The sequence below is a fragment of the Telopea speciosissima genome, chromosome 11 (genome assembly GCF_018873765.1).
Source record: "Telopea speciosissima isolate NSW1024214 ecotype Mountain lineage chromosome 11, Tspe_v1, whole genome shotgun sequence".
NCBI classification, from domain to species: Eukaryota; Viridiplantae; Streptophyta; class Magnoliopsida; order Proteales; family Proteaceae; genus Telopea; species Telopea speciosissima.
The window spans coordinates 54,366,748-54,393,888 of NC_057926.1; the positions used below are offsets into that span (position 1 = coordinate 54,366,748).

At 37.8% G+C, this 27,141-nt stretch overlaps 5 protein-coding genes and 1 pseudogene across 6 annotated transcripts in view; 1 reads left to right on the forward strand and 5 right to left on the reverse strand.

Annotated features, from left to right (window-relative positions):
• Positions 1 to 75: 75 nt before the first annotated feature.
• On the reverse strand, positions 76 to 21,990 carry LOC122646619 (probable serine/threonine-protein kinase PBL23). Of its 2 annotated transcripts, XM_043840206.1 has the most exons (8): positions 21,982 to 21,990; positions 21,761 to 21,763; positions 2,178 to 2,782; positions 1,832 to 2,089; positions 1,570 to 1,739; positions 1,343 to 1,422; positions 1,056 to 1,203; positions 76 to 465 (listed from the first exon to the last, which is right to left on the reverse strand). In XM_043840206.1, exons 3-8 carry the CDS (start codon positions 2,740 to 2,742, stop codon positions 118 to 120), a joined length of 1,569 nt encoding a protein of 522 aa, XP_043696141.1. In that variant the 5' UTR covers positions 2,743 to 2,782; positions 21,761 to 21,763; positions 21,982 to 21,990; the 3' UTR covers positions 76 to 117. The 2 variants fall into 2 exon arrangements, with proteins under 2 accessions (XP_043696141.1, XP_043696140.1); XM_043840205.1 differs by lacking the exons at positions 21,761 to 21,763; positions 21,982 to 21,990 and having other exon boundaries at positions 2,178 to 2,969.
• Positions 14,256 to 25,358, forward strand: LOC122646622 (10 kDa chaperonin, mitochondrial-like). Its single transcript, XM_043840209.1, has 5 exons — positions 14,256 to 14,367; positions 14,418 to 14,522; positions 14,635 to 14,774; positions 14,906 to 14,985; positions 25,346 to 25,358. Exons 2-4 carry the CDS (start codon positions 14,418 to 14,420, stop codon positions 14,952 to 14,954), a joined length of 294 nt encoding a protein of 97 aa, XP_043696144.1. The 5' UTR covers positions 14,256 to 14,367; the 3' UTR covers positions 14,955 to 14,985; positions 25,346 to 25,358.
• Positions 16,351 to 18,462, reverse strand: LOC122645359 (annotated as a pseudogene).
• LOC122646620 (putative disease resistance protein RGA3) lies at positions 20,160 to 21,902 on the reverse strand. Its single transcript, XM_043840207.1, has 2 exons — positions 21,245 to 21,902; positions 20,160 to 21,151 (listed from the first exon to the last, which is right to left on the reverse strand). Exon 2 carries the CDS (start codon positions 21,129 to 21,131, stop codon positions 20,169 to 20,171), a length of 963 nt encoding a protein of 320 aa, XP_043696142.1. The 5' UTR covers positions 21,132 to 21,151; positions 21,245 to 21,902; the 3' UTR covers positions 20,160 to 20,168.
• The window catches only part of LOC122645366 (putative disease resistance protein RGA3), a 70,186-nt gene continuing 63,204 nt past the window's right edge, over positions 20,160 to 27,141 (reverse strand). The window contains exon 6 of the mRNA XM_043838676.1: positions 20,160 to 20,804. The gene's annotated coding sequence lies outside the window, so the exon portion shown is untranslated. The remainder of the gene's footprint in view (positions 20,805 to 27,141) is intronic.
• On the reverse strand, positions 21,542 to 23,731 carry LOC122645360 (putative disease resistance protein RGA3). Its single transcript, XM_043838670.1, has 3 exons — positions 23,543 to 23,731; positions 22,334 to 23,453; positions 21,542 to 22,266 (listed from the first exon to the last, which is right to left on the reverse strand). Exons 1-3 carry the CDS (start codon positions 23,729 to 23,731, stop codon positions 21,542 to 21,544), a joined length of 2,034 nt encoding a protein of 677 aa, XP_043694605.1.

Below are 27,141 nucleotides of genomic sequence, written 5' to 3' on the forward strand. Positions count from 1 at the left end.
TCCACCCTCACTCAATCCCTCTCCATTTCTTTCCCATTCATGTAGGCAACATGATAAAAAATATATATATATGGCAGGAAAAATATTGATGAAAAAAAATATTACAAGTGCCCTGTCTCATCGACAATATAGGTGGTTATCTTCCTCAAGGTCTGAAACCCCTAACATGGCGAGAGCGAAATGACTCCTCATTTCAGTACTCTTTTTATGCTGTAGATGAGAATAACAGTCAACAACACAATCATTCCCTGGAAAGGCAGATATATTCCTACTTGAGCTATAGTGTTCATCTCCTTGCAGAATTGCAACAATCTGGTTGATGCTAGGCCTCCTGAATTCTTCACTTTCAATGCAGGCAGCCGCTGCGTGAATCATCTTCATCAATTGATTTGAATCACGTGGGCTAAGTTTGAGCATTGGATCAAGCAACTCCTTGATTGATCCTCGTTGTAATAGGGGCTTTGCCTGAAAAGGGTAGGAAGATTTGAGTATGGTTTTGACCACATTGATTAGAAGATTCCAAATAAACAGGCATTCAGTGTATCATTTTGTTGTAGCCAACTAACACTGCCAAAAAAGGATTCTACGTGTACCTAAATTGTATTACACAAGGTTTTCTCCTTTATTCATTCAAGTCCAAGATGAATCAGATCAGATAGATATTAAATGAGCAAACACAAGATCACAACCCAAGTTTCAATTCATATCAAGTAGCATATATATTTCATTTTGTGCTACAGTAAGCAAAAACTAAGGCTGACTATTTTCATAGGAGTTGATTCCCCAAAACTATAGCCTCATCCATGCAAAGCATCTCTCTCTCTCTCTAGAAGATCACATCTCAACAATTCAACTAATTCAACAACCATAAACATTGCAGAAATCAAGTGGCCACTAACCTGTATAACAGTATAAGAAATGCCCATTGCATAATAGTTGTATCATCAAATCAGTGAAAGTGATCCATATCCAGGATCCCAAATTGAAAGCAGTAGGTGTTACAATTAACAAAAAAGGGAGGGGGAGAATTAAATTGGCCATAAATGATAACTTACCCACAAGACCAAGTTCTCATCTCCCAGCGGTCTTTTGTCTTCGATTGGCTTCCGGCCTGTAATTAGCTCCAAGAGAACCACCCCAAAGGCATAAACATCTGTTTTATCGGAGACTTTACCATGTTGGAAATATTCAGGAGCCAAATAACTACACAGTAAGTTTCAAAATGAGAAGAAAGAACAAAGAGGTGAGAAAAATCTAACACCTTCAATTGACAAACACCAGAGAACATAAAAAAACTAGTACTTCCTAGATACTTCCAATTTCTTTCTCTTTGATATCTTACCCGAATGTTCCTTTGACAGTTTTGCAGAGGAAAGGTACTGAAGGTGCAGGGGTCCATGTAGCTAATCCGAAATCACATAGCTGAAAAAGCACCATTGAAGCTATCACATTAGACACAGACGAGGAAATAATCAAAATGAACTCAAGACACTTCGGTATAGATTTTTTTTTTCAATAGTCAACAATAACCATACAAGAAAGGAGTCCACCAGAAATGTTTTGACTTACCTTGGGTGTCTTTTTGGAAGAGAGAAGGATATTAGAGGGTTTAATGTCTCTGTGTACAACACATTTTTCAGTCCCGTTGTGTAAGTAAGCAACCGCTTCTGCAATTTCAACTGCTACCTTAAATCTCACAGACCATGGAAGAGAAGAACCACCCTTTACTCCTTTCTTCACTGTAAATGGGTACTTGCTAAATCACTCAAACTGATCACCACTACAGCAAATTGTCCATAAAAAAAAAAAATGAAAGAACCAGAAAAGATACCATGCAAGTAGTACTGTAAGCTTCCTCCAGACACATATTTGTACACCAAGAACAGACCCTCCTTTGGATCGATACAGAAACCCTTAAGTAGAACGATATTTCGATTATGAAGAGAACTGGCAATCATTAGTTCCCTGCAGAACGCCTTCATAGATTCCCTATCTTCCTTGTTTAATCGTTTGATTGCAACAGCTTTCCTAAGAAACCCAATTCTCCCTTTGAAAACACAGCTCAGTGCTCCTCTCCCCAAAACTCTGTCTACCCACAAAATAGAACCATTATATTTTCCCTACCAAAACAGAAACCAGTTTATGATTGAAAAGAGATGAGTAAGCCTACTTACTACCTTTGGAGAAATTCTGCGTGGCTGCCCGGATTTCGCCATAACTGAATCTGACTAATGTGTCCGCTACCGGAGAGATACTCCTCTCCAGAGACTGAATTCTTCGCCATTTCATGTCGTGAGATTGAGACTCTGACAAATCAGTGCTCAAATTCACCATAAGAACTGTAGCAGCGGAAATAGAGGGAGACTTGCTCAGCGCTTCAAGGTCCATCTGCGAACCAAAGCTGAACCTGAAAGAAGAGTGCACAGATTGTGGGTCGGCGTTCATGAAGTCTGGGTCAAGACTACCAGACTCGGCGAGAAGCCAAGCTTCGTCATGATCTGTACTATCGCCATTATCCCCCCTTTGTTTTTTATCCTTTGGGTGACTACCCTGCCTTCTTAATGGAAGAAAACAGCCCAAACCAAGCTCCCAAATCATGTTCCTTTTAAAGATTTTCCTCTTTTCGGGTTCGTCATCATCAAATTCATCCTCTACAGAGAAAGGAATCACCTTGAATTTTGTACCAGTTGGGCCATTTAGAGTGTCTTTCCAGTCAATGTAGCTACCTCGGGAGCAACCCATTTGAAGCAGATCTAAAGGAACACACAAAAACCCAGAAACCGTGAAGGATGAAAACCAGAAACAAGAGAAGAGAAAGACAAAATCAAAAGAAAGAAAGAAAGAAAAAGGAAAAGTGAAAGCTGCTTTGCTTGAAGGGGAGGCGAGGACCTGCATAAAAGATTAAGAAAGAGAGAAAGACAGAGACAGACAAAGAGAGAGATGAAAAGGAGGTGGGTATGATTAAATTGGTTCTAAAGATTTTCAGGAAATGTTCCTTTTCCCATTAATTGGAGGTGTGAACGAAGAGGTGCATAAGGTCCCCAAACTCAAGATGGAGGAAAATATTTAGAAGAGGAAGGCGTGACTCGTGAGTTGATGTTGTGAGACTGAGAAAGGGGAGATTCTTGTTGCCGGGTTTAAGAGGACAAACAGAACCCACATGAATTTATCTATTCAGTTTTCAGAAGACCCTACTCCATTTAATCCTCTTTCCCTTCCCTGCAGGATCCCTTTGTTCTGGCTCAGCTGATACCCTTTTAATGCTTTCCCCTGCTCCATGAACGATGGATCATGGTTGCTAACAGGATCAGTTGGACCAACTGATCTTCAGTCCTTTCATCCAAGTGCTCCAGTTGCTGATCCAGACTCATCATCATCTCATCAATCATGTAGGTAAAATGTCTCAAATCAAGAGATTTCCATCCAATGAAGCTCAAACATTTGTTAATGGAAAAAATACCATTACCTTAGAGCTGGGACCCAATGGTGGTCTCAATCAGATCTCAAGGAAATCAAGAATGGTTCATCATGAATTACTCTTAGCCACTAATCCAATATTAAAGAAGGATTCTTATAAGAAAATGTACATGCATATAGATTTGTATAATTATTAAAAGTACTAAAATTGCTTAACTCAATAATTTTACGTCTATCATGAATAAAGTATAAAAGAGGAGTAACTAAGAACCTACAAGTAAGACATTTCAAACTGCAATGCCTGAAACTGGGAGCTTGGGCTTTGTCTGGCGGGTAACTTTTTTCATGATTCAAACCCATGACCAGCTGATGGAATATGTTAAATCAAACCCTTTAAAGTATCCTACATTAGACTGGCCTAATCTAACTCTCATACATTAGATTGAACCCCATTAGGCACATAAGAGATTCCTCCTTCGTTGTGGGTGAAGGAAAACTCTACATATACATTATAAATTATTAGTCTGGATGGCTCAAATTAGGAACTGTTAGGCCAGAAGGAAGCAGTTCTGAAAAGGAAGAAAGCTACAGTTGGGTCTATTAACCTCTCTAATCCCTCAGTTTCGTTTTCTAGTGTGTTTATGCCCATCAGTTGGATAACTGCCATCCTTGTTTGATTAAATGTGATGTGTTTTGACCCACAGTGTTTGATTAAGTCCAAACTTATTAGATCCATTATCACACGACAATGAATAGAATTGAAGCAAACAGAATGATGCAGATCTCGACCTGGACCATGAAGTTGACAAAATAGAAGCTGCCACCTCACACCCTAAGGTTCTTCGAAGATTGGTCCGGGTCAAGGAGAGGAATGCCAGGCAAGGCCAGCCCCTGCAGGGATAGACCATCCATTCCTTATCTTCCCAATAATTTTAAGGAAAGAAGTTGCACCTAAAAGAGAGAAGATTTGGATTGATTTGGGATTATCTCAGTTTCTAAATAAATTATGTCTAAATAAATAAAGGATCAATCAGCTAGCTAATATATTGGGTTGATTGAAGTTTTGATTAAAGATTGGATTGAAGAGCGGATTTCTGATTGAGAGTATTTTGGGTAAATTGAAGAGAAGGTGGGATTCTGATTGGAAGAATATGGGACTGATTGAAGATTGGATATTAGAATCTTATTTTCTTTCTTTTCTTCCTTACATTTACTCAATTCTAAGTCTATATGTAATCTTTCATGAGAATGTAGAAAGCAGATTATGAAGTTTAATGAAAATTGCTCAGTTGAGTATTTAGAACTCTCAATTGAAATTTCTGTTGCAATTTTGATTTTCTTATTCGATTGATCAATTCCTAGTCACATAGGGAACGTGATTTCGATTCTCCCGATCCGTAGCTTCCAATTAGGCTGCACCACAGAATCTCTCAATTTGATGATCATGAGACTGAGAGTTCTATTTTGTAGACTTTTTTGAATTAACCCTTCATTCAAAGAATTATCGAATTGTTGTTGCACGTGTGCCAAATTTAGGATCTAACTAATATATTATCATATCATATAAGAAATTTATTTTGGTTGGTCATTGTTAATACATGAAGAACCCTTTGAAGTTAGATTTGAAATTTGAACTATAATAGCAACCACACATTTTTTGGTGAATAATAGCAACTACACATTACTCACTAGAAATAGGGTGTCAATCAGTTGGTTTGTTTGGTCCGGTTTTAATTGGGCTGAATTGGTTTTGATTCAAGACTAGACCAAGCCGAAGCCAAACCAGTAAGGTACATTTTGGTTTTGGTTTCAATCCGATTTTTAATCGGTTTTTCTCGACAGGCATACCAATTAATGAAATTTTTTTGTTTTCAGTTTTTATCAGTTTTGTATTTTTTTTTTTTATTGGGTTTGGTCCAGCTTCCATTTTTGGTCAGCCATTCGGTAGGTCCGGTTGATTTCATTTCTATTGGTTTCAAAATACCCAAATTGAAACCAGACCAATAAAGATTCGATTCGGAATGAGCTGGTCAGTTTCGATCGATCTGACCGATTCAGACTAATTTGCCATTCCTAAATCCTAACTAGAAGAGTACTGAGGGTAAAAAGGAAACAGGGCACAACCACTAAATCTAAATGGGATGGTTAAGCCCTTAAGCACCTAAGCTTGTTTTAGGAGAAAATCCCAAACACTCTCCATTGGGGTTCTTTTTTTTCTTGAAAATCTTATATTTGTCTGACTGGGTCTTCTTAGCTGGACAATATGGCAATATAGACTCCATTCTGAATAGAGAAGGTCCTCTGCTGTAGGGTATGATTGTATTTGTAAATAAACAACTCCCTCTCTTATCTCTTCCTAAGATATTGAATGAACCAACTGTTAGGGTTTAGGGTTTAAGCACAAGGTTGCTTAAAGCATTACACCCTGAGTATCTAGTTTCGAATAGCCAGACTGCTGCCTCCAGCTAGTATTTATAGGAAACTAGGGTTTAGGTCAGATGGGCTAATTACTAGATTGTCCCTCACAGCCTAAGTATTAATACAAGTACGATTATATTAGAACATATGAAGGGATATTACATAAATACCCTTACAATCTCCTCATATGTTCTACATATATCCACAACACATGTATAAAAACCATTGTTCAATCAGTAATTGAATCAATATAAATTGAATAAGTTGAATATCAATAATCCAATAAATCAAATAAGTAAACTTAAAGAAATAAAACTAGGGTTTTAGGTCAAAATTAAACCCAACAATAAATCCGAAGTTACACATGCAAGTGGTTAAACCAAAAGAAATAATCAAAAGAAAAAGTCCCTGCAATCCATGTGACTTTACTCATCAAGTAAGTCATCCTCATCGAGATCCAAATTCAATCGTTCTCTTCCATCTTCGTCATTTTCTGTAATTTGTCAAATATGAATTTCATAAGATAATATGAATCCGATCATTTGTACAATAGTATCTAGTTCAACAATAAGAACTTAGTACATTTCATATATGGCTGAAGGTTAATAAAAAACAATAAACATCATCATCAAGTTTCTTTACAAGAACTCGATCCTATATAGTCTCTATCACAAGGACCATACCATGTTTCCATTTGAAATACTGTGTTCGTCATATCAGTCATAGATTTATATTGTATCATCAAATTTGGAATGGTACATCATACTATGAAAGACATGTCATCAAATTTGGAATGACATAAAGACTAGCACAATATCATTGAAATATATTAGACATTTTTCATATTCCTTTGTGGAATAATAAAGTAAGGAAACTTCACATGAAAATGTGATACACCATCAAATTTGGAATGGTTTCACAAACCCTCATACTTAGTAACCTAACTAAGTTATTTGAAACATGTAAAATGTCCCGAATGCTTACCAAGGCTAGATGAGATTCGAATAATTCAAAATAATACTGGGTTAGGTTAAGACCTGACTAAATGGTCTTTAACCCCATCTCCCCCGTAGTTTTGAATGTTCCATCTTTGTTCAATCCATTTGTAAGGGCATCTACCATATTATCCTTCGATCTCACATCAATCAAAGTGATAAGCCTTTGTTCTGTGCGATAATTCAGTATAGCCTATTTCAGCCTGATGTGTCTCCTCTTACCATTAAAGAGTGAGTTATTCATTATTGTCTTTGTTGCTTGATTATCACAGAATATAGATATGGAGTTTAACTTAAAACTCCTCAATGGAATATCAATGATCAGATCCTTTATCCACTCTGCTTCATCTCCTGCAGAAGCTAGAGCATAAAGTTTCGATTCTATAGATGACTGAGTAATACCAGTCTGTCTCTTGGATTTTCATGCTACAGCTGCTCCTCCTAGTGTAAATACATAACCACTAGTGGATCTGCTGTCTCCCAAATCTGAGCACCAAGATGCATCAGAATATCCTTCCAAAGTTGGAGGATGTCCAGTAACATAGAGCAAAACCTAGAGTACCTTTAAGATATCTCATCAGCCTCGTTAGGGCATCTCAATGCTCTTTTCCAGGATTACTAGTGAAATGACTCAGCATGCCTACAATAAAGGCTATGTCTGCCTAGTGCAACTCATTGCATACATGAGACTACCAATCAGTTTAGAATATTCTAACTGATTCGCAGTGTCACCTGTGTTAGGTTTCAACCATTTGTTAGTTATAGGGTATCTCAATCGATTTACAATCACTGTATCCCCAACTAGAAAGTAGCCTCTCAATGTAATGAGACTGATTAAGGATGACCCCTTGCTCACTGAAGCTTACTCTCATTCCAAGAATGGTGTCTACCACACCAAGATCTGTCATGTCGAATTCTTTGGACAAGGTTTCTTTAATGTCTCTTACTATAGAGAGATTAGAACCTAGAATCAACATATCGTCTACATACAAGCAAATAATCGCGACCTTGTTTGACTCAGACAAAAAATAAAGGCATTTATCCGAGTTACTGGTTTGAAAACCAAGGCTCTTTACTGTCTTGTCAAACTTCTCAAGCCACAATTTAGGGTGTTTGTTTAAGACCATAGAGAGATTTGTTTAATTTACAAACTCTTTTTTCAGAACCTTCCATGACAAACCCTTCTGGTTCTTGTAGATTTCTTCTGTTAGATCTCCATTAAGGAAAACTGTTTTTACATCCATTTGATGCACAATATAGTGCTTAATAGATGCTATGGCAAGAAGAATCCTTATCGTTGCCAAATGGTAGACTGGGGAGTAGATGTCAAAATAATCTATCCCTCTCACCTGGGTATAACCCTTAGCTTCTAACCGTGCTTTATACATGGCTATAGACCCATCCGGATTAAGTTTCTTCTTTAGTACCCACTTACACTCTATTGTCTTGGCCCCTCTAGGCAGATCAACAAGGTGTCAGGTCTCATTCTGCATTAAAGAGCCCATTTCCTCATCAATGGCTTCTTTCCATAGCAGTGAGTCCCTAGATCTCATCGCTTCCTTATAGGTGGATGGATCGGTCTCTAGATGGTAGGTCATAAAATCCTCATCAAAATTCCTGGGTTCTCTATCTCTAGTAGATACTCTTCTGGATTCTGATTCAGGGAGCATTGTGGAAGTAATGTCAGAAATAATTGGTTCAGACTCCAAAGGTGATTCTGTAACCATTTCAGTCAGGCCTTTATCTCTGAGGAATTTATCTTCAAAGAATATGGCATCCCTAGATTCTATCACCACATTGGTTGATAGATCCAAAAAATGGTCTAAAGCATTATCTTCTGCATAACCTAGATACACACAAGTGTTTGTTCTAGTTCCCACCTTAAGTCTCCTAGGGTCTTGTATCCTAACATAAGCTATACAGTCCCAAACCTTAAGAGTGTCATATCTACATGGATAGTTATGCCATAGTTCATAAGGTGTAGAAGTCAGTTTTGAATGTGATAATCTATTTAGAATTTGATTTGCAGTAAACACTGTTTCTCCCCAATAGCAAGAGGGCATGCCGGCTGTCAATAACATTGAGTTTAACATCTCTGTTAACGTCATGTTCTTTCTTTCAACTATGCCATTTGATTGAGGTGAGTAAGGAGTAGTAGTTTCAAGGATTATGCTTGCAGAGGTACAGAATTCTTTGAACTCTATCAATTTATATTATCCTCCTCTATCACTTCTAAATCTTTTAATTTTCAGGTTTAACTGATTTTCTACTCTATTCTTAAAATTTTTAAAATTTTCAAATGCTTCATCTTTAAATTTTAACAGATATAAATGACAATATCTAGAAAAATCGTCTATAAATGTTATCAAATACTTCTGACCTCCTCTAGTTGTGTAGCTTTTAAAGTCACAAATGTTAGAATATATAAGTTCAAGAAATTGAGAGTTCCTAGAAATCGGTCTGAAAGGTTTTCTAGTTATTTTGGTTTGAGCACACACTTCACATCTGTTAAATCTAATTGAAGTGTCTAATGGTAAATTATGAGTTTTAGCTAATTTGAACATTTTCCTGTAGTTCACATGTCCTAACCTACAGTGTAGTATTTTGGGATCAAGTGAAGTATGGTTAACCTGGTTTATTGTCTAATTAGCTAAACTCAATCTAAACATACCATTCAAATTGTAAGCACATCCAAAATAAAAAGAGTTAACAGACAGTGTTACTCTACTACTACTAAAAGTAATAGACATGCCAGCATCAAGAAAAATTCCAATTGAAATTAAATTCTTTTCAAAACTAGGAAAGATTTTAACATTTTTCAAAGTTAATATTTTACCTGATGATAGAACCAGGTTCGCTGTCCTTTGTTGAATCACTTCCACGACGTCTCCATTTGCAACAGTGACAGTCTCTGCTACTTGAACAACATCAGTGAGCATGTTCTTGCTATTGTAAACATGACAAGTCACTCCAGAGTCTAACCACCAATCTGAAGATGTACTGGCCAACCCCTTACCCTTGCCAACAATGACAACAAAGTTAGTAGGCTCAGTCTTGTCCACCATCATGTGAACTTCCTTCTGTGGTGTGTCAGTGTTCTCTTTTTTAAGACCCTTACACTCAGATGCATAGTGACCCCACTTTCCACAATTGCGACACTTACCTTTCTTTTTAAAGTTAGTCTTTTTGGCCTCCAACTGTTGGGGTTCTTTTTTAGGTGGCTTAGACTGCCTAAGATTTTTCTTGGATTGTGAAACTAAATTGGCAGATGCCTGTTGTTGTTTCACCATCTTCAAGTTGTTCCTGACTCTGTTTTCATCTTCGATTCTAATGAACCGTTTGAGATCATCCAGCCCCACTTGTGTTTTCTTCCTATGCATCTCAGTTTTAAAAAACTGTCAGGTAGAGGGTAACTTAAAAATAATTGGACCTACTAAGAATGCATCAACAACATGGATATTTTTTTGGTTTAGTTTTGTTCTCAAGTTCTCAAAGTCTGTTACTTGAGGAAGTATTTTCTTGTCTTCTTGAAACTTGAAATCCATAAACTTGTCAACCAAGTGAGTCTTTGATAGGTCCTCCTTTTTGAATTGGGCTTCTAGGTTTTTCCAAATTTCTTTTGCAGTCTCATATTTACTATAGGTCTCTGCCCGCCTATCTGACAGGCAGTTCAATAGGTAGTCTTTACAAAAGTCCTCATCACTTATCCATTGGGCTTCAGTTAGGTCCGTGCAATCAAAAAAAGTATTTACCACAGTGTAGAAAATATCGAGGTACTTCAGTCCAAACTGAGTCCTCCTTTTCCAAGAACTGAACTCAGAGCCACTAAAGCTTTCCAATTTGATCATCTCAATTGGAACATCATGTTTCTCTATTGTTAAGTGATTTGTTTATATGCCCAAGGAAAAAAAATTCAAATAAAGATAAATGCTCCAAGGAATAATCACACCTGAGATGGAGAACCCTGGATTTAGAGAAAAAAATCGCAAAGTTGCAGTGGTGTCGGCGCTGATGTGGGTGTTGGTTGCATGTGGCTAATGGCTGAACCCAAGAGAAAAATTTCTGCCAAGCTTCTTTTTCTATCTTTTCTATTTTTTTTTTCAATAAATCAAAAAACTTTGAAGAAAAGCTTATTGGAACGTCCTTTGGCTTTGTAATTAATTACAAACTTTGAAGAGAAGCATCCTGCCAACAACATTTTTTGGCTTTTATTGTTTTTTTGTTTTTTTATTTTATTTATTTTAAAAACAAACAAATCAAAGTTTCTACCAACGAATTCTGTAAAACCCGTATTCTGTAAAACCCCCTTTTCTCTCTCTTATGTTTTTTTGATAATCAAACAAATCAACAATGCTTTTCACTCTTTTCTCTTCTTTCAAAATTCAAAACTTTCCTTGTAAATAGAGACAAAATATTTATTGCAGACTTCACTTTTCTTTATTTATTTTGAAATCAATCAATCCAAAGAAAAAAAGGCTTGTAAGAAAATACCTTTGAAGAGAAAACCGAAGATTTATCTCTTAAAATTCAGAACGTTAATGGGCATCAATACCGATTTTCTTTAGCCTTTGAAATCAGTGCGAGGACAGCAGTGAATCGAACAAAAACCTTGAACGGAGACAAAAGCAATAATTGTGAAGCCGATTCCGTGAAACTGATTACCAAAAAATTGATCTCTCAAGGGGCCATTACCATGGATTCAATCACCAAAAGTCAATCACACAAATTCTAAAGCCGATCAAAGAGGAAACAAAATTAATCTAATACTTTAAGATTGTTAGGATTTAGGGTTTAAGCACAAGGTTGCTTCAAGCATTACAACCTGAGTATCTAGTTTGGAATATTCAGACTGTTGCCTCCAGCTAGTATTTATAGAAAACTAGGATTTAGATTAGATGGGTTAATTACTAGATTGCCCCTCACAGCCTGAATATTAATACAAGTAAGATTATATTAGAACATATACAGGGATATTACATAAATACCCTTGCACCAATCACCATCAAAAGAGTTGATTTTGACTTTTAAAATTTTTATTTTTTTAATGGTGAAGATCTAAAGTACTGATTTGGTGGTGTGTGATGTGTTATGGATCTGATTTGTTCCTCTGTGATGGCTTAACAACTGTATTTCATTGGACAGTCTGTCTCCAAAGAATGACAAAACAGATATGAAACTCCCAAAATTTATATAATTCCATGAGCAATCTCACATGTTCGAGATCTCTGTTTGATTCAGATTGGGTCTTGCTAACTCCAATCCGGTCGTAGATTCAAATCGGACTGAATCAGTAATGAATCGACCGAATTGGGATGGGCCTTGGTTGATACCGGTCTGAATTGGATTCGATTCCAATTCTTGAAGCCCTGAATGGTAGAGAACATGCAAAAGTTAAACTAAGAGGTCTAGAGAAGAATATTTACTTGATTGGTCCACCATCTAAGCCAATGTGATATATAGTTCTATAATTCGACCTCACCTGCACATCTGATTCTCAATGTTCTTTTATTAATTTGTAGGATCAAAGTAAACAGGAATGGTGGGGAAGAGATGATGAGCGGAGGAACTGTTGAGGCATCTTTTTAAGTGATTCGCTTAATTAAATTGCTAATGATTTTAAACTATATCATGACAGGTCTAATTTGATTTCTATAATGGTCAAATAATTCACTCTTCAACCTTCCTTGCTCTCTCTCTCTCTCTCTCTCTCTTCCCCCCCCCCCCCCCCCTCCTCTCCCTCTTCAGCAGCTTAGGTCCACTCTTTCAGTCTTTTAAATCATGTGACTTGATGCTTGCCTTTTTCTTTCTGCATAACTAGAATATTTCAAACACCCCAAGGCCCACACAGAGAGAGGAAGAGAGAGAGAGAGAGAGAGAGAGGTGCCTTTGTTACTTGGGAAGGCATCTAGGAGTAGTAGTAGTACCTTGTGAGCCATTGTGAAGTCCCCACAGCATGTGAGTTTTGGAGGATGTTGATGTAAGAGAACAAAACATGTCATGGTGCACCCAAACTCTTCGCCCTATTAAAGTATTGCATCATCTAGGGGAGTCAAGCGGTTGGGCCTAATCAGTTTCAATCGGGCCTAATTGGTCCGTAGCCAATTTAAGGTCTTACATCATTTTTGCCCATTTAAGTAATTGGGTCAATCTTGGGCTTCAATCGATGGATTCAGGTCGGGCTTATTAGTGCAGGCCAACTTTTGACACCCCTAGCAGTAACCACACCATTGGAACCTCTTAAAGATACAATTATAAGTCAGGCTACAGCTACTTGGATCCAACAGTTTAAGGGCTCAAATCCATGGAAAAACAAAGCTTCCATGATCTTTAATTGTCAGCCAAGCTGGAGAAACTGGTGAACCTGAGAACTACCCACTGGCAGTCTAGCAAACTTAATTGGGTTTATGATTTGCTTAAAACAGAAATAATGTTAATCGTAATGTCTCACCCTTTTATTAAATGCGAGACAACAAAGTGTCCTTCTTTATGTAATATTATTATTATTATTTACTTGAGAATGTGAGAATACAATCTTAACCATTAACTACTTAGCAAATTGTGTTAATTATTCAATAAAGACCCAAGAAATACACAATTGGTCAAGTTCGGATCTTGGAAGTATTTTAATGGGAGAATGTTCTCTGTGCCGCAGCGCAGGTTGTGCCCAGGCACATGGGCAGCTTGTGCAGGGTGATCATTGTGCCCACCCACATGTGCCTGGGCGCAGCCTGCGCTGCAGCACAGAGAACAGCGCCCCTATTTTAATATACCATATCGCCACCTAATGTCTTAAGATTTTAAGTTAAACTCCCAAGTGGTATTTCATGGGTTAACCTACTGGTAACACCTATTCCTTCAACTACTAACAGACTGTGTGTAATTGCAACTTATTGGATTCAATGGAATTGCTGAAGTCTGAGTTTTTGTTTTTTTGTTTGGTAAAACTGAAGTCTGAGTTGGATGATGTTAATTCAGTCCAATGGACAATATCACTAATCCAACATAGACTAACTCTGGACGTTAGATGACTACATATATTAGTTGGACCTCACCACCTAATAACTTAAGCTTTCGAATTAGATGTTTCAACAATATTATTTCCTATCAGGTTGGACGGATTGGACGATCATCCTTCTTAGGGTCACAGTAGGGTCAGCCAAACTTCGCTGTTTTGGCATCTTTTCTGTATTGAGTTAACACAGAAACCGAAACCAGTTTGAAATTCAGGAAATGATCCATGAGTTAGCCCAAAGAAGAGTGGGTCAAGGCCCAGAACCGATTTGGCTCACAATGGCCCTGGGTTGATAAACCTGGGCTGGTTGCAACCCTAAAAGTGGCTAAACCCAAACAGGACACTAAAAAGGAACAAAACCCTAGAAATGCGAAAAACCCTAGAACCTAGAATTTTCTTTTGAGCATATATCTGATTCTAGAGGCTACCAAGCACTAAAGCTGCCGGCTCGTTGTTCCTACGACTTCTCTCACACAATCTCTCACTTGTTTTAAAGAGAAGATCTTCCATTTGCAGCTCTGCTTTCAATCCGATTCGGGGGAACTCCAGTAGACAACAGTAGACGAGAGAGAGAGATGGCGAAGCGTCTGATTCCTAGCCTAAACAGGATCCTGGTGGAGAAGATCGTCCCTCCTTCTAAGACCAATGCGGGTATTCTCCTTCCTGAGAAGACCAATCAGGTAACCTGAGTTCATACTTGATCTTTACTTTCTTAACCTCGTGTAATCTGAAATTTCGGCATTATGGGTTCTGTTTGATAGACCATTTGATGAATTTTTTGGATAGATACAGCTAAACTCGGGGAAAGTGGTGGCGGTAGGACCAGGAACACGAGACAAGGCAGGGAATGTCATCCCTGTTTCCGTAAACGAGGGTGACACTGTTCTATTGCCCGATTATGGTGGCACTCAAGTCAAACTCGGTGACAAAGAGTAAGTTTCTAATCTTTTACCTTTCACCCCTCTTTACTTGACTTATCGTTTCTATTCTGTGTTCTTCAGATCTTTCTGTAATTGATTGATGGTGGTTTGAATCTTTGGGTTTACTGGCCTCTGTTTTTCAGGTTCCATTTGTATAGGGACGATGACATTCTGGGAACTCTACTCGATTGATTAGTTGTGATTGATTCTCCTGAAAAATGATTAGATGATGGAGGGTTTCTCTTTTAGGTCTGAAGTTTTGGGTTGTTTGGGTTCTTCTGCTGTAGTCGGTGAAATGTAAGGATACTGTATCATTCCTCCATTGGAGAGTGTGAATCAAATCGAAGCAACTTTGATACTTTTTTGTCACTTGTCCCTGTTGCAATTACAATCTTTAATCCTTTCTCTTTCAGATTGTTACGAGCATACTTATCAAGACGGACAAGTGTGAACCCTAGGATGGTGGATGAACTGTTCTCTACGGTGGAGAAAAACTCTCTTTCGTTTTATCTCTCTGCTACTACTAGAAATGTCATTCTACTTTCTTCTACCGTTTTATTTTACTCAATTGATTTTTTTTTTGAGTAAAATTGTACTCAATAAATTATTATGGGTAAACAGATGGTGGAATCTCAGTCATTAGTTTCATCATTTATGTCTAATCATGTATTAGGGGGATTCTGAATTTCTATGGCCAGACAGGTAGCGGTCTTGGTGTGGTCCACAACCAGACCCTGATCTTCTTCGGTGCACTGCCTGGAGCTGCGTGTCCGGCCCAGACTGGGTGTCATGTGAAATGACCGCCTTACCCTTGCTCGGGCAAGGTGTCGGGTAGGGGGTAAGGCGGTCATTTTGTGCAACACCCAGTCTGCGCCGGACACACAACTCCGGGCAGCATGTCATAGGAGATCTCGATTGTCTTCTACGGTGTGCTGGCTATGTTGTGCAGACATAGTACCATGTGCAATGACCGCTTGACTTTCACTTGGGCAAGGTGGTCAGGTAGAAGTAAGGCAGTCAAATACATACCCACCTTGTATCTGCACAGCATGGCAGGACGAGCCTGCGCCATAGAAGTTCTGGATTCCATCCAGACGGGCGAAATGCCTGGATCCATTCCCCTGTTTTGGTGTGCGGTGCACCAAGGCTGCTATCTGCCCGGCCTTAAGACGATCCAAATTATGTATTAGGTTAGGAACCAGATCCTCTGCTGAACATTGAAAAGAGAGAGCACAAAAATTTGAAGCGAGAAAAATACACAAATTCGTCATTGACATCATTACTTTTGTCATATTACGTTTTTCTTTTGTTTTCTGTCTTTTTCTTTCTCCATAACTTTTCTATCCATTTCTTATGATATAATTTGTCAGAACCAATAAATGCAGTTTCTCTTAAATTGACACAATGAGGAATTGTTTCACATAACTTTGTTGTGGATTCTGTTTGAATGATTACGTAATTACATTACGATCTCCAATGTGTAATCTATTCTGATCAAAACACACTCTCTAAGCATTCAACAGACCAAGAAGGGCTTTCCTGCCGAATTGTAATAGTTTTAACAAAAGTACAAGAGCTTAAATGAGGATTAGGCAACAAACTTAAGCAATGTATTCAGAATGGAATCCCGACATATCTCTCCATCACAGTCAAATGCGCCACAAGCATTGGCAAACTTAAGAGCATTTCTTATTCTGTCTTCTTCCTGCATAGGCAAAGAGCCATAGAAATTTTCTGAAACTGAGCTTATAAGGGGAGAATTTGTGGAAAACATTGGCCGGACTTATGGGTGCCCATAACCATTGTGAATGCAGTTCGCTTGAAATTTGAAGGATTTGAATTATCAAGACTAGATAACAAAATACAAATGATCATTATTATTACAGTTAATATATTTTCAGCAAGAATAGAGATCAACAATCATTAAATAGGTCAGTTCCTACCACAAAATTCTGTGTAGGTATTGCACTGAATGTGTTTGAATGGGTTTGGTTTCCTCTCTGAAGCTCTTGGTGAGGATGATTAAATTATCTACAAGTTTGCTGCTTGATTGAGCAAGCTGACAAAGAAATATAGCTTATCACAGGTGTTTCATGAGGGGACAACATATGGATAAGGAGGATGAATGTGCATTATGGTACAAATCATTTACAACGAAATGAAAGAGAAACCTCAAACAAAAAATAATACCTGAAGCAATGAGAGAATAGAAGCTAGTTGTGACAAAATTCCAGCACCAGTGGTGTCTACAGTATCCACCTCAATACCTTGAACCCTCCCATTGAAATCCTGTAAAAGTAAAGAAGTAACACATTTTGAATTGCACATTAATGACCCAGTTAATCACTATGATGATTTATACAGAATTTTTTTTTTTAAATGTACAGTTTGATTTGCTAGGCCTTGTCCGAACAATTTGACTCGCTAGGCCTTGTCCCAATTTCTTGGGGTAGACAATTAGATGACTATATTCAGCCATAACCCAACAGTGCGTTAGTAGGTAAAATAATCTGAAACCAAGAGCAGTTACAACTTTCTAAACACAACCTCAACAGGTACAAGGAAAATGATTAAGGCAAAAACTAAAAACGGAAGGAAGAAGCCACACAGATTATACTTTATGGCACTGGTGCAGGTACAGACATCAAATATGGTCGCAAAATGAAATCTGTGCAGAGTAGGGATGTATTGTATGGTCCATATGTTGAAAAGCTTGAATGGTATATTTTCCAATTTGAAATGTTTTTTATGAAAGAATTTGGTAACAAGCAGTTAAATATTCTGTATCCAACATCTATCCATTGCCCATGTTTGATGGGATTCCCATGGTCACTCAGCTAGGCCATGGTGCCTGCTTCCTTGCTGACAGACTTTTTTTCAGGCAGTCTTGTGGATTTAATTTTAAAGAAGTTGCAATCTTTGAGGATGGGAGCTTGAAAAAATAGTAATGAGAATAGGGGACAATCCTTAATAAGATTAGTAAGTGGGATCTTGTAATCTTATTATTATTTTTTAATTTTTTGAAAATTTCCATTGACCTTCTTGGTTGAAACATTATTAATGGTGGCTTACCTTAGAATAGTACCTGCTACCTTCAGGACTTCCAGTCGCAACCAGAAATTTGAGATTTGGATGGAAAAGCTTACAACAAACAGCATCATCATATAGATCTTCTCCTTTTGTCAAGAAAGAAATCTCTTCTTCACTTGCCTGATTGTGGACTAAATAATAGTTGTCATAAGTGGAATTTGTTCATTTTTTCAGTTACTGTAGGGAAGATTTCATAGAGATCATACCTTAATAATATCAGCAAGTTCCCATATAAAAAGGATTCCTGCTCTGGCACTTTCTTCAGATAGCCACAAAAAAGTCTCAGATTGGAGTACTAAGACAGAAGTACACCAGCATCTTTTGCAGCTTTTGCAATGTGAGATGACTTGCATGGTTCTGTAATTAAAATTATCGAACCATAATGGAAAATTTTGGCCTGCCACATGATTTATAATGAATATTACTGAGTAACTTAATAAATTAAATACTCTTCAAACATAATAAGATAAAAAAAATAATAATAATTGACACCACATTAAGAAGCTTTAATACCTTCCATCTACTAAAAAAGGAGCTTTAATACTTTGCTAATGATATGAAAGTCAATTTCAGATTCTTTGAGAAGCATATTAGCACTTGGATTACGGTAATATCAAAGTCACTTGACCTCTTCTTTTTCAATAAAAAATTCTTCTAATCATATAATTCACAATTTAAAGTTTAAGTTCTATCAAAACCCTACAACTAGAATTTTACTGTGACAAGTGAACCAACAGAGCTTTTTTTTTTTTAATGCAATTACATAGACCTGAGTTTAATATAAGATCATGGCCACATTAGAAATTATCTAATACAATTGTAGCCTCACACATCTCAGTTATATAGAAAAACATTACTTTTATATGAGAAAGGAAGTCAGTAAGCATCAAACAAAAGTTTTTCTGCATGATTTGGTTTACTGCAAATTACATTGTACTGGTTTTTCCAAACCTTTAGATATTGCTCAGAGATATGATAAGTTGTAAGAGAATATATATCAATCCTAAGACTGAATGATTCAAATCCAACTTACCATCTGATTGGGTTTTGATTAGACTGGAGGTCATGATAGAGGAAAGGAATCTGACTTGGTTTGATCAGACTGGAGTTCATGATAAAGGAAAGGAAACCTGAAACTGTTGTGTTACTTTGACCTCTAATGCAAGGAAGAAATGGTAAAGTAAATTGATACTTCACCACATAAACCTGGTGCCTTAGTACTATCAGGCATTAACAACTACCAAGCCAGGGACACTTTCTGGCAACCTGCCTCAGAAGCATTGTCAACAGAGAAACATTATGCAGCAACTCATAAGAGTGAACCGCAGTGAACAAACTAGAACAACTATTAGTGGAATCTGATACAAAATGTAACCAAGCCAAATGAATTGATAATATTGAACAACTATTAGACTAGTCTGTGCAGAGACAACACAAAGAAGGGAATGGGAAAATGCTTAGCCTTCGAAATGCTCATAGCTAACAAACAATTAACCAATGTATATTTATCAAAAAAATAAAGTTATGGGAAATCAGCAAGCAAAGAAATACCTTTTGGAGAAATTGAGGGTAAATGTGGGTTGATCAGCCCCAATATAATTCATGTGGATAATGAGGTCTTTCTTGTGGCAAATCATCCTTGGTCCTCCACCAAATCCAACCAACACACCAGCATGGAGAAGGCCATTGACATTGAATTACCAAGCAGAAAAAAGATTGATGCTGTGCAAAAGGGGAAGCCAAAATCTCTCGAGCTCAAGAACAGATAATTTTTTCAGCGACCTCAAACTCTTCGATCTGCTAGTGTTAAACGCAAGATTACTGCAACATAGATGATGTGCTCATCTGCCATCTCCATTGCTTTCGCAAGGTCCATGTACTACAATAACAATCCCGACTAGGAATCTAATATACAGAGTGCAAATCAGAATCTTGGGAAGCAGGAGCCAGGCAAGCAATTTGAGAATTCAAAATAAAAGGAGAAAACTGATATTTTACAGTAGGCTGACCTGATCAACCTGAACTCCCAAACAACGTGGTGACCGATGACGAAGGAGTCGGGTTCATTTCTGTCCAACATTAGGTATAGAACAACATTCAGAGTTCTCTGGTATCTATATCTTGAACCTGAAATACCTAAGTAATCACAAGTAATCAATCACAAACAAAATCCAAATCCAAAACAAATAAATAGATGAAACCAAGAATTAAAAAACAAAGAACCAAACAAAAATCAAGAAATTAACGTAGGAAGAGATGTCCGGATATAACTAATTAGCTTTCAAGTATGCGATGTGTTGTGTAAACCCCTCTTCTTCATTTGATCTTCTTGTCATCGATGAAGATGTTTGGGATGTGGGATATCTTGTTCCAATCTTCTCCAATCTCCTTTTGGCAACGTCGTCTCAAGGCAGGACACCTCATGATCCTCAACTCCTGGAGTGCGGTGAGATGTTGCAACTCCCCCACCTCCTCAGGTATTGACTTGATCTTAGAACAGGTTCGGATATCCAGACTCTCAAGTGATGTGAGTTTCCCTAAGCCTTTAGGTAACGAAGAGTAAGGTGATAGTCTCACACGCAGCAACTTGAGCTTAGGGAGAAAAACGTGGTTGTTTCGTACTAATGCCTTTGAAAATGAACCTGCGTCTTCCTTTAAAATCAACTCCTCAACTTGTAGAAAAGGAGGAAGATTATGGGATGATGATGAGGATGGAGATGGCAACTGCATCCAAGTCAACTTTGGACAGTCCCATATGAACAATTTCATCAAGGTTGTAGCTTGGGTAAGGTGCTGTGGAAACAACCTTAACTTGGGCAATAATAAAAGAAAGAGATACTGGAGACACGGCATAAAGATGAACTCTTTCCGATCTTGTTTATGTATTCTCATGTCCCACTCCTCCAAATTCGACATATTCGACAAGTGAAATACTTTCAACTTTGGGAATATAATTGTTGTGTCAACCACCACTCCTCCATCACTACTTCTTGTAGCACCATCATCATTGATTCCAAAAAACTCAACACCCATAAATTTCACCTTAGCCATGCCACCTATTACAAGGGTTTCAAGGGATGGTAATTTCCCTAGAGTCGGAGGCAATTGCTTACACTTCCTGCACCCACGCAGTTCCAAGTAAACCAGATTGGAGAAATTCATGAAGGTTGCATGACTACTACTCAACATCCAATTGGGGAACAAAACACCAGGATAGCCCCTAATTATTAGTTTCTCAAGGTTTGGATGTGGTTGGAGACTTTCCAACACATCCTCCATCCTCCTCCTCTACAACTTATCTTCTCCATCTTTTTCTTCTTCTTCTTCTTCATCATCATCATCAATGCCTTCTTCTCCTCCTTCATCACCAATGCTTTCTTCTTCTGTTTTACCTTCCCCATCAGCTACTTCTACTTCTTCTTCTTTTTCTTCTTTTTCTCCTTCTTCATCATCGACTTCCTCATCAACTCGTGAAACACCCGTATATTGATTAAAATACAAATACAGAGCACGAAGGTGTTGCTTATTCTTCAAGCATGCCATCTTAGCCTCGTTTCCATTTTCCACTCTCCCCAAACCTATTATCCTCAGAGAACCTTTGAGGAAGTTGAGATCTTTTAGTTCTCCAATCTTACATCCTCCTCTCTCCACCCCACCGATAATGAAGTCCGACAAACTACGCAGTCTGCCTAATCTCCCAATTCCTTCCGGTAAGTAACATAGTTGGCGACATTCCATTCTGACAGATCAAGATCTATCAAATTGACCAATCCCCCAATCCCTTCAGGTAGTTTACAAAGATTACTGCATTCTTGAAGCACTAATATCTGCAAATTGTAAAGACTAGTCACTGATTTAGGTAGTTCTCTAAACCTTGCCGTGGACAAGTTAAGGTTCCTTAGATGTATCAACTTTCCAATCTCCTTTGGTAGCTCTTCAAGGTAACTATCAGCCAAATCTAGTGTCCTCAGACATGTTAAACGAAGAAATAAATCAAAAGAAACTCTAGGAATCTGTCCTCCATAGATTGTAAGAGTGCGTAGACTCTTTGCCTTGTAAGTGAAAGAAGGAATATTCATACATTTCTCTTCTACTACTACTACAAGAGATAAATGGCGGGCTCTACTACAGCTGGGTTCCTGAACATTAATGGTATCTTCAGCTGTAAAAGTGAAGCATTCGTTCTCTACAAGGGATTTTGCAAAATCGTGGACAAGATCATGCATTATGTAACTTCTACCTTTCTTAGATTGAATGTCTTTCTGAAAAAGGGAGCGTACGACCAAATTATTGAAGTATTCGTCAGCGACTTTATCCAAATCTCCCCTGCTGCTTGCTGCTGCTATACTGTCATCACTAAGAAAGCCTTGTGCGATCCATTCTCTTTTTACAAGTATTTTGGGAAAGCTGTAACCTCTCGGGATAACAGAACAATATGCAAAACATTGTTTCAAATGAGAGGGCAAATCGTAGCTAGTAACTTAGCAATAGAGTCGGCAATATTGCTTTAGGATCAGCAGTTGATACAACCGTCCAGACATCACTTTCCAACACATCTTGCCAATCCTGTTTTGACTTTTTGAAGCGCAAAAGACTTCCTAAAGTCTTCGCCGAAAGAGGCAATCCCTTACACTTCTTTGCGAGTTCCATGCCAATTTCTTTCAACTGGTCTCGCTCTTCTTCTTCTTCTTGCCTCCCAGCAACGGCAGCATAATGTCTCAACACTGACCAACAGTTTTCATCAGACAATATTTCTAATCTATGAACATACACCGTACCCATCATGATTGCAACATTCTCATTGCGGGTTGTAACGATAACTCTACTTCCTGGAGAACCGCATTTGAGAGAAAGCCAGAATGGATCCCACAAATTACGATCCTCATTCCACACATCGTCTAACACAAGTAGGAAATTCTTTCCTTCAACAGAACTAGTGAGTTGACGATGTAATGATTCCCATGCATTATCGTGATGATGACCAACATGGGTGGTGGTGGTGGTGGTGACAATGTTGTTTGCATCACCACCACCGATTTCTTCAATAATACGCAGGGTAACCTTCACTCTATCAAAAGGTTGGGAGACATGTACCCACATTCTCTTATTGAAATGGTTTTCCACCCTATCATCGCTGAAGGCCAGTTGGGCAAGTGTGGTTTTGCCCATACCGGCCATCCCCACAGTGGAGATTATCATGGGGACTTGATGATGATGATGATGATCAGAAACCATAATTTCTTCTCCTTGTTGAGTAGTACTACTACTGCTGCCCTTGCTTAGCAACTTGCTTACTATGAAATTTTCATCACTGTCGCGACCAAATACTTCTGAGACATCAACAAGGGAGCTACTTTCTAGACTCCCTATTGGCTCATCTATTATTTCATTTTTAGCAGTTTCACCATTAAAACGAAATTTCTCTTGCAAATTAGCAATGTCATCTACTCTTTCATTTATCTCTTTTATCCTGTGACCAATGTCACGGCGCAAACCAATTTGCTTGAAGCAAAAGTAAGGAGAAAACAAGTTGCTGGGGCATACCTTCATGTGAGCATCATCATCATCATCATCAACAACAACTCCCTGATGAACTATTTGCTGTGATGATTTGAGAATTTCAGTGCTCCACTCATCCAAAACATCATCAATCTCATAAGCTATTAATCTTTCAGATCTTGTAACCAAACCCGCACTGAATCATCCATGATTTGCCTCTTTTCAGCATCTTTGAGCACAGCTCGGATTTTCATAAAAGTATGGGAGAGCTTCTCGACGTCCTTTCTCATACCCACGACCAGTCGTACCTCTTGGTCGACCTCCATCTGAATGATAGTAGCCAATTGCTGGATGACAGTGGAAACAAGAGCATCAACCATTGTTGCTTTTAATTCTTTTGGTAATGATCAAGTAAAGTAATTAAGCATAACATGACTTTGAAAGCCTAAACAGGCCCACTTACTGTCAATGGTAAATATCTTATGGTAAAATAATAAAATTAAAAAAAAAAATCATCATCTTCAACACGTGTCGCTGTTTTGGTTTAGCCCTAACCATTGATGATGAGATTGATGAGATATGTAAAATAAAAATCTTTTTTTTTTTAAAATAGAGGGAAATTTGGTTAGAGTAAAACAAGAAGAAGAAAACAATTCAGACTCCACAAATTAATGGACCAATTGAGAAAGAATAAATTCCTTCACCACTGCCATCTGTGATCAACAGCTGTCTAGTGCATTTGGTGAGCCGTGGTGCGCTTCATGCCCATGTTTACTAGAAGGTCTCGAATTTGAATCTTTCAAAAAAAAAAAAAAAAAGTTATTATAAAAAAAATTACTGCCAGCATGAAGGAAAACTAATCTCAAATTAACAGCTTAAAATTTAAAAACTTTAAACAGGTGTTGAAATTTCATATATGGGAACATGTGTTGAAAGTTCATTGGAACTTCAAATTTTGCTGTTGATCATCATAGGTGGTAAATCGCAACCCCTACAAACTATAGCTATCTATAAGGCAGGGCAAAAAGACTGGTATAGATACATATAAGTATTGATGGATTTAGATATCAATAATACTTATAACAATTTTGATGTTAAAAAACATATGGGAAAAAGTTTTCTGTATGGGAGTGTGGCCTACGCTAGTACTCCCATGTGTCTATCTCTCTCCTCCTCATGTGAAAAGACACCTCTACCCCCCTTAAAACTTGTCCAGGAGTGTGGCCTACGCCAGCACTTCCATGAGTCTATGTCTCCTCCTCATGTGAAAAGACATCCCTGCACCCTTATTTTAAGGGGGCAAAAGTGTCTTTTCATATGAGGAGAGAGATAGACACATGGGAGTGCTAGCGTAGATCACACTCCTGTACAGAAAACTGTTTCCCAAAACATATATGACAATAGCATAGAATGGCTTTTCCCCTTCTTAAAGAAAAAAGTGCATATAGGATGCTAAAGGCAGGGAACATCTTTCTGTTCATTATCATTCAACAAGAGGGAGCAAATGGGCAACAACGAATACTACCTTTTCACTTTTCCCCTCAATAAAAATGGCTTTTCAAGGCAGAGTCTATAGATACATGGTTCAATCTCCATGGGTTTGAATTTCGAGATTCATAGAGCCTGGTAAGAAAGGATTTGGATCCTATGCAGTCTGGGGTTGAGCGGTTATCATGTTGTGCTTAATTCACTTTCACGTGGATTTTATGCCAATCTAATGGTTGATAGACGACGGTCAGATATTTTTGAATTTTGAACGTTAATTTTGAATTTTGAACTGAGCTCATCTACCAACCACTGGATTGACATAAAATCCACGAGATGGACTGTGAGTTGAGCGCAATACAATGGCGGCTCAACCACAAGCCGCGAAGGATCTAAACCCTATAAGAAATAATAGCAAATGGTGCATCAGATATAAAACGTTTAGATCTCCCATGGGTTATGAAGGGGGAGCCTATTACAAGAAATGACCCAGTACAACATATCATAAAGAGCATATAGTATGTGTCTTTAGTTACCAGTCCAACTGTTTAATTATCACTTTTGTGGTGGGGTTGATTGAGTCTGCTTGTTGATCCAGGGCTTGCCTTGGTAGTTCGCTACTCCCTTGGGAGAACTGCGTCAGGAGCTTGATCGGTGGTTCAAGTCTCCTTAACGACATCAAGTCCACATTTATTTGTTTTTCCAAGAAGTGGAGTCCATGTGGGTATCATATTGATCCCTTGTGGGTCTTCTCTTGCCTCGCACCAACAAAAAAGAAAAGAAAAAGATTGGGTCTACTTTCTATTGGAAAAATTGTGTTGTTGTCACTTAGATAATGTAAACAGGGAAAGTTTTCATACACATGTAAACCGTGTAAGTGAGAGGGTGGGAGTTTCAAGGCATTAATTAATGGGTGGGGGTTTATGATTTTTCCAATTTTTTGTGGCATGCTTACACGACCGTGTATGAAAATTTCTCCCTATGTAAATTGAACCTATATCTTAAAAAGATTGTATCACAAATTCACAACTTAGAATGTAAAAGTTATGAGAAAACATTCTTTGTGCTGCCGTGCAATCTCCACCCAGGCATATGAGCAGCCTATGCAAGGAGGCAGGGTGGTCATGGCGCCCAACCCATGTGCTTGGGCACAGGCTGTATTGCGGCACAAAGAATAGTGCCCCAAAAATTATTTAGATTGGTTTTTGGATTTTGATACCCTGGGAGGATCACTTAAAGAAAACAATGTATTTCACAAATTTCCTTTTTGAGTGAGCACATCTTCTTGTCGGCCATAACGATTGATGATAAGCTATTAAATAATGGTGGTCGGGTTGATTGAGTGTGCTTTTTGGACAAGTTGGCTGTGTTTTTTATATGCATTCTTGGAATGGAATGATAAAAAGAAGTATAATTAACATCTCAGAGTCATGGTTTGACGAACGATATGGCACGGTTTTGAAGGTGATCAATATCGATATTGTATCGGTGAAACACTATAGGCAAAGGATAAATGGTCAAAAAGATCCATTTTTTAAGGAAAAATAAGGGTAAATTTGTCTAATACGATCGATCCATACAAATACCACATCGATATCGTATCGGATTTCCAGGTGATCAATACTCGATCTGATACGATGCATTAAAACCATACTCAGAATGCATTATCGACCTAAAATGGATACCAAACGCAGCCGTTGTGTCATTATGGGGTTACATAATGTGAATCAACAAACTTTGATCTGGAAAAAGATACACCACAGCTTCACTTTCTTCTCTGACCCGGAAAAAAAAAAAACTCACCATGTTTTCATAATGGAGAAAAAATGATTCACTAGGTGGAGTAAGATTAGGAAACAAGAATTAAACATTGATTGAAATTTTATAGATAAGTAGATTTTGAGGGTTTTTTTTTTTTCTATATGTCAAGTTTTTCAGCCTAAAAAGAATGGATCAATTAGTAAATAAAACATTAAAAGTATACATCTAAACACTACTTAGAGGGTGCATGCCAATACATGAGGGAATGAGACAATATATGATTGAATTTGAACATAGTATTTTAAAGTTATCAATCTGGACCATAGTTAGTAAAAACGGGAGCGACAAAAAAATGGAATATTACGGTATGGGTTTTAAACAGTAAAAACTTACAAATGGACGGACAAATAAAACGTTGAAAAAGACAAAGAATGGTAAAAAACAAAAAACGAACGACACAAGTTTGAAACGTTTATATTTAAAAAAAACAGAACAAAAAAAAAAACAATACTATTCTCATATAAGTGAAGAAAATTTTATTTAA

Coding starts and splice junctions, on each gene's coding strand:
- LOC122646622 (XM_043840209.1), top strand. CDS start 14,418: ATGGCGAAGCGTCTGATTCCTAGCCTAAACAGGATCCTGGTGGAGAAG. Junction 14,523..14,634: donor TTCCTGAGAAGACCAATCAG/GTAACCTGAGTT, acceptor GGATAGATACAG/CTAAACTCGGGGAAAGTGGT. Junction 14,775..14,905: donor GTCAAACTCGGTGACAAAGA/GTAAGTTTCTAA, acceptor TCTGTTTTTCAG/GTTCCATTTGTATAGGGACG.
- LOC122646620 (XM_043840207.1), bottom strand. CDS start 21,131: ATGGAGGATGTGTTGGAAAGTCTCCAACCACATCCAAACCTTGAGAAA.
- LOC122646619 (XM_043840205.1), bottom strand. CDS start 2,895: ATGCAGGTCCTCGCCTCCCCTTCAAGCAAAGCAGCTTTCACTTTTCCT. Junction 1,740..1,831: donor CTTACAGTACTACTTGCATG/GTATCTTTTCTG, acceptor ACCCATTTACAG/TGAAGAAAGGAGTAAAGGGT. Junction 466..1,055: donor ATGAGAACTTGGTCTTGTGG/GTAAGTTATCAT, acceptor TACCCTTTTCAG/GCAAAGCCCCTATTACAACG.
- LOC122645360 (XM_043838670.1), bottom strand. CDS start 23,731: ATGGTTGATGCTCTTGTTTCCACTGTCATCCAGCAATTGGCTACTATC. Junction 23,454..23,542: donor TCATGGATGATTCAGTGCGG/GTTTGGTTACAA, acceptor AAATCATCACAG/CAAATAGTTCATCAGGGAGT. Junction 22,267..22,333: donor ATTGCCGACTCTATTGCTAA/GTTACTAGCTAC, acceptor TTATCCCGAGAG/GTTACAGCTTTCCCAAAATA.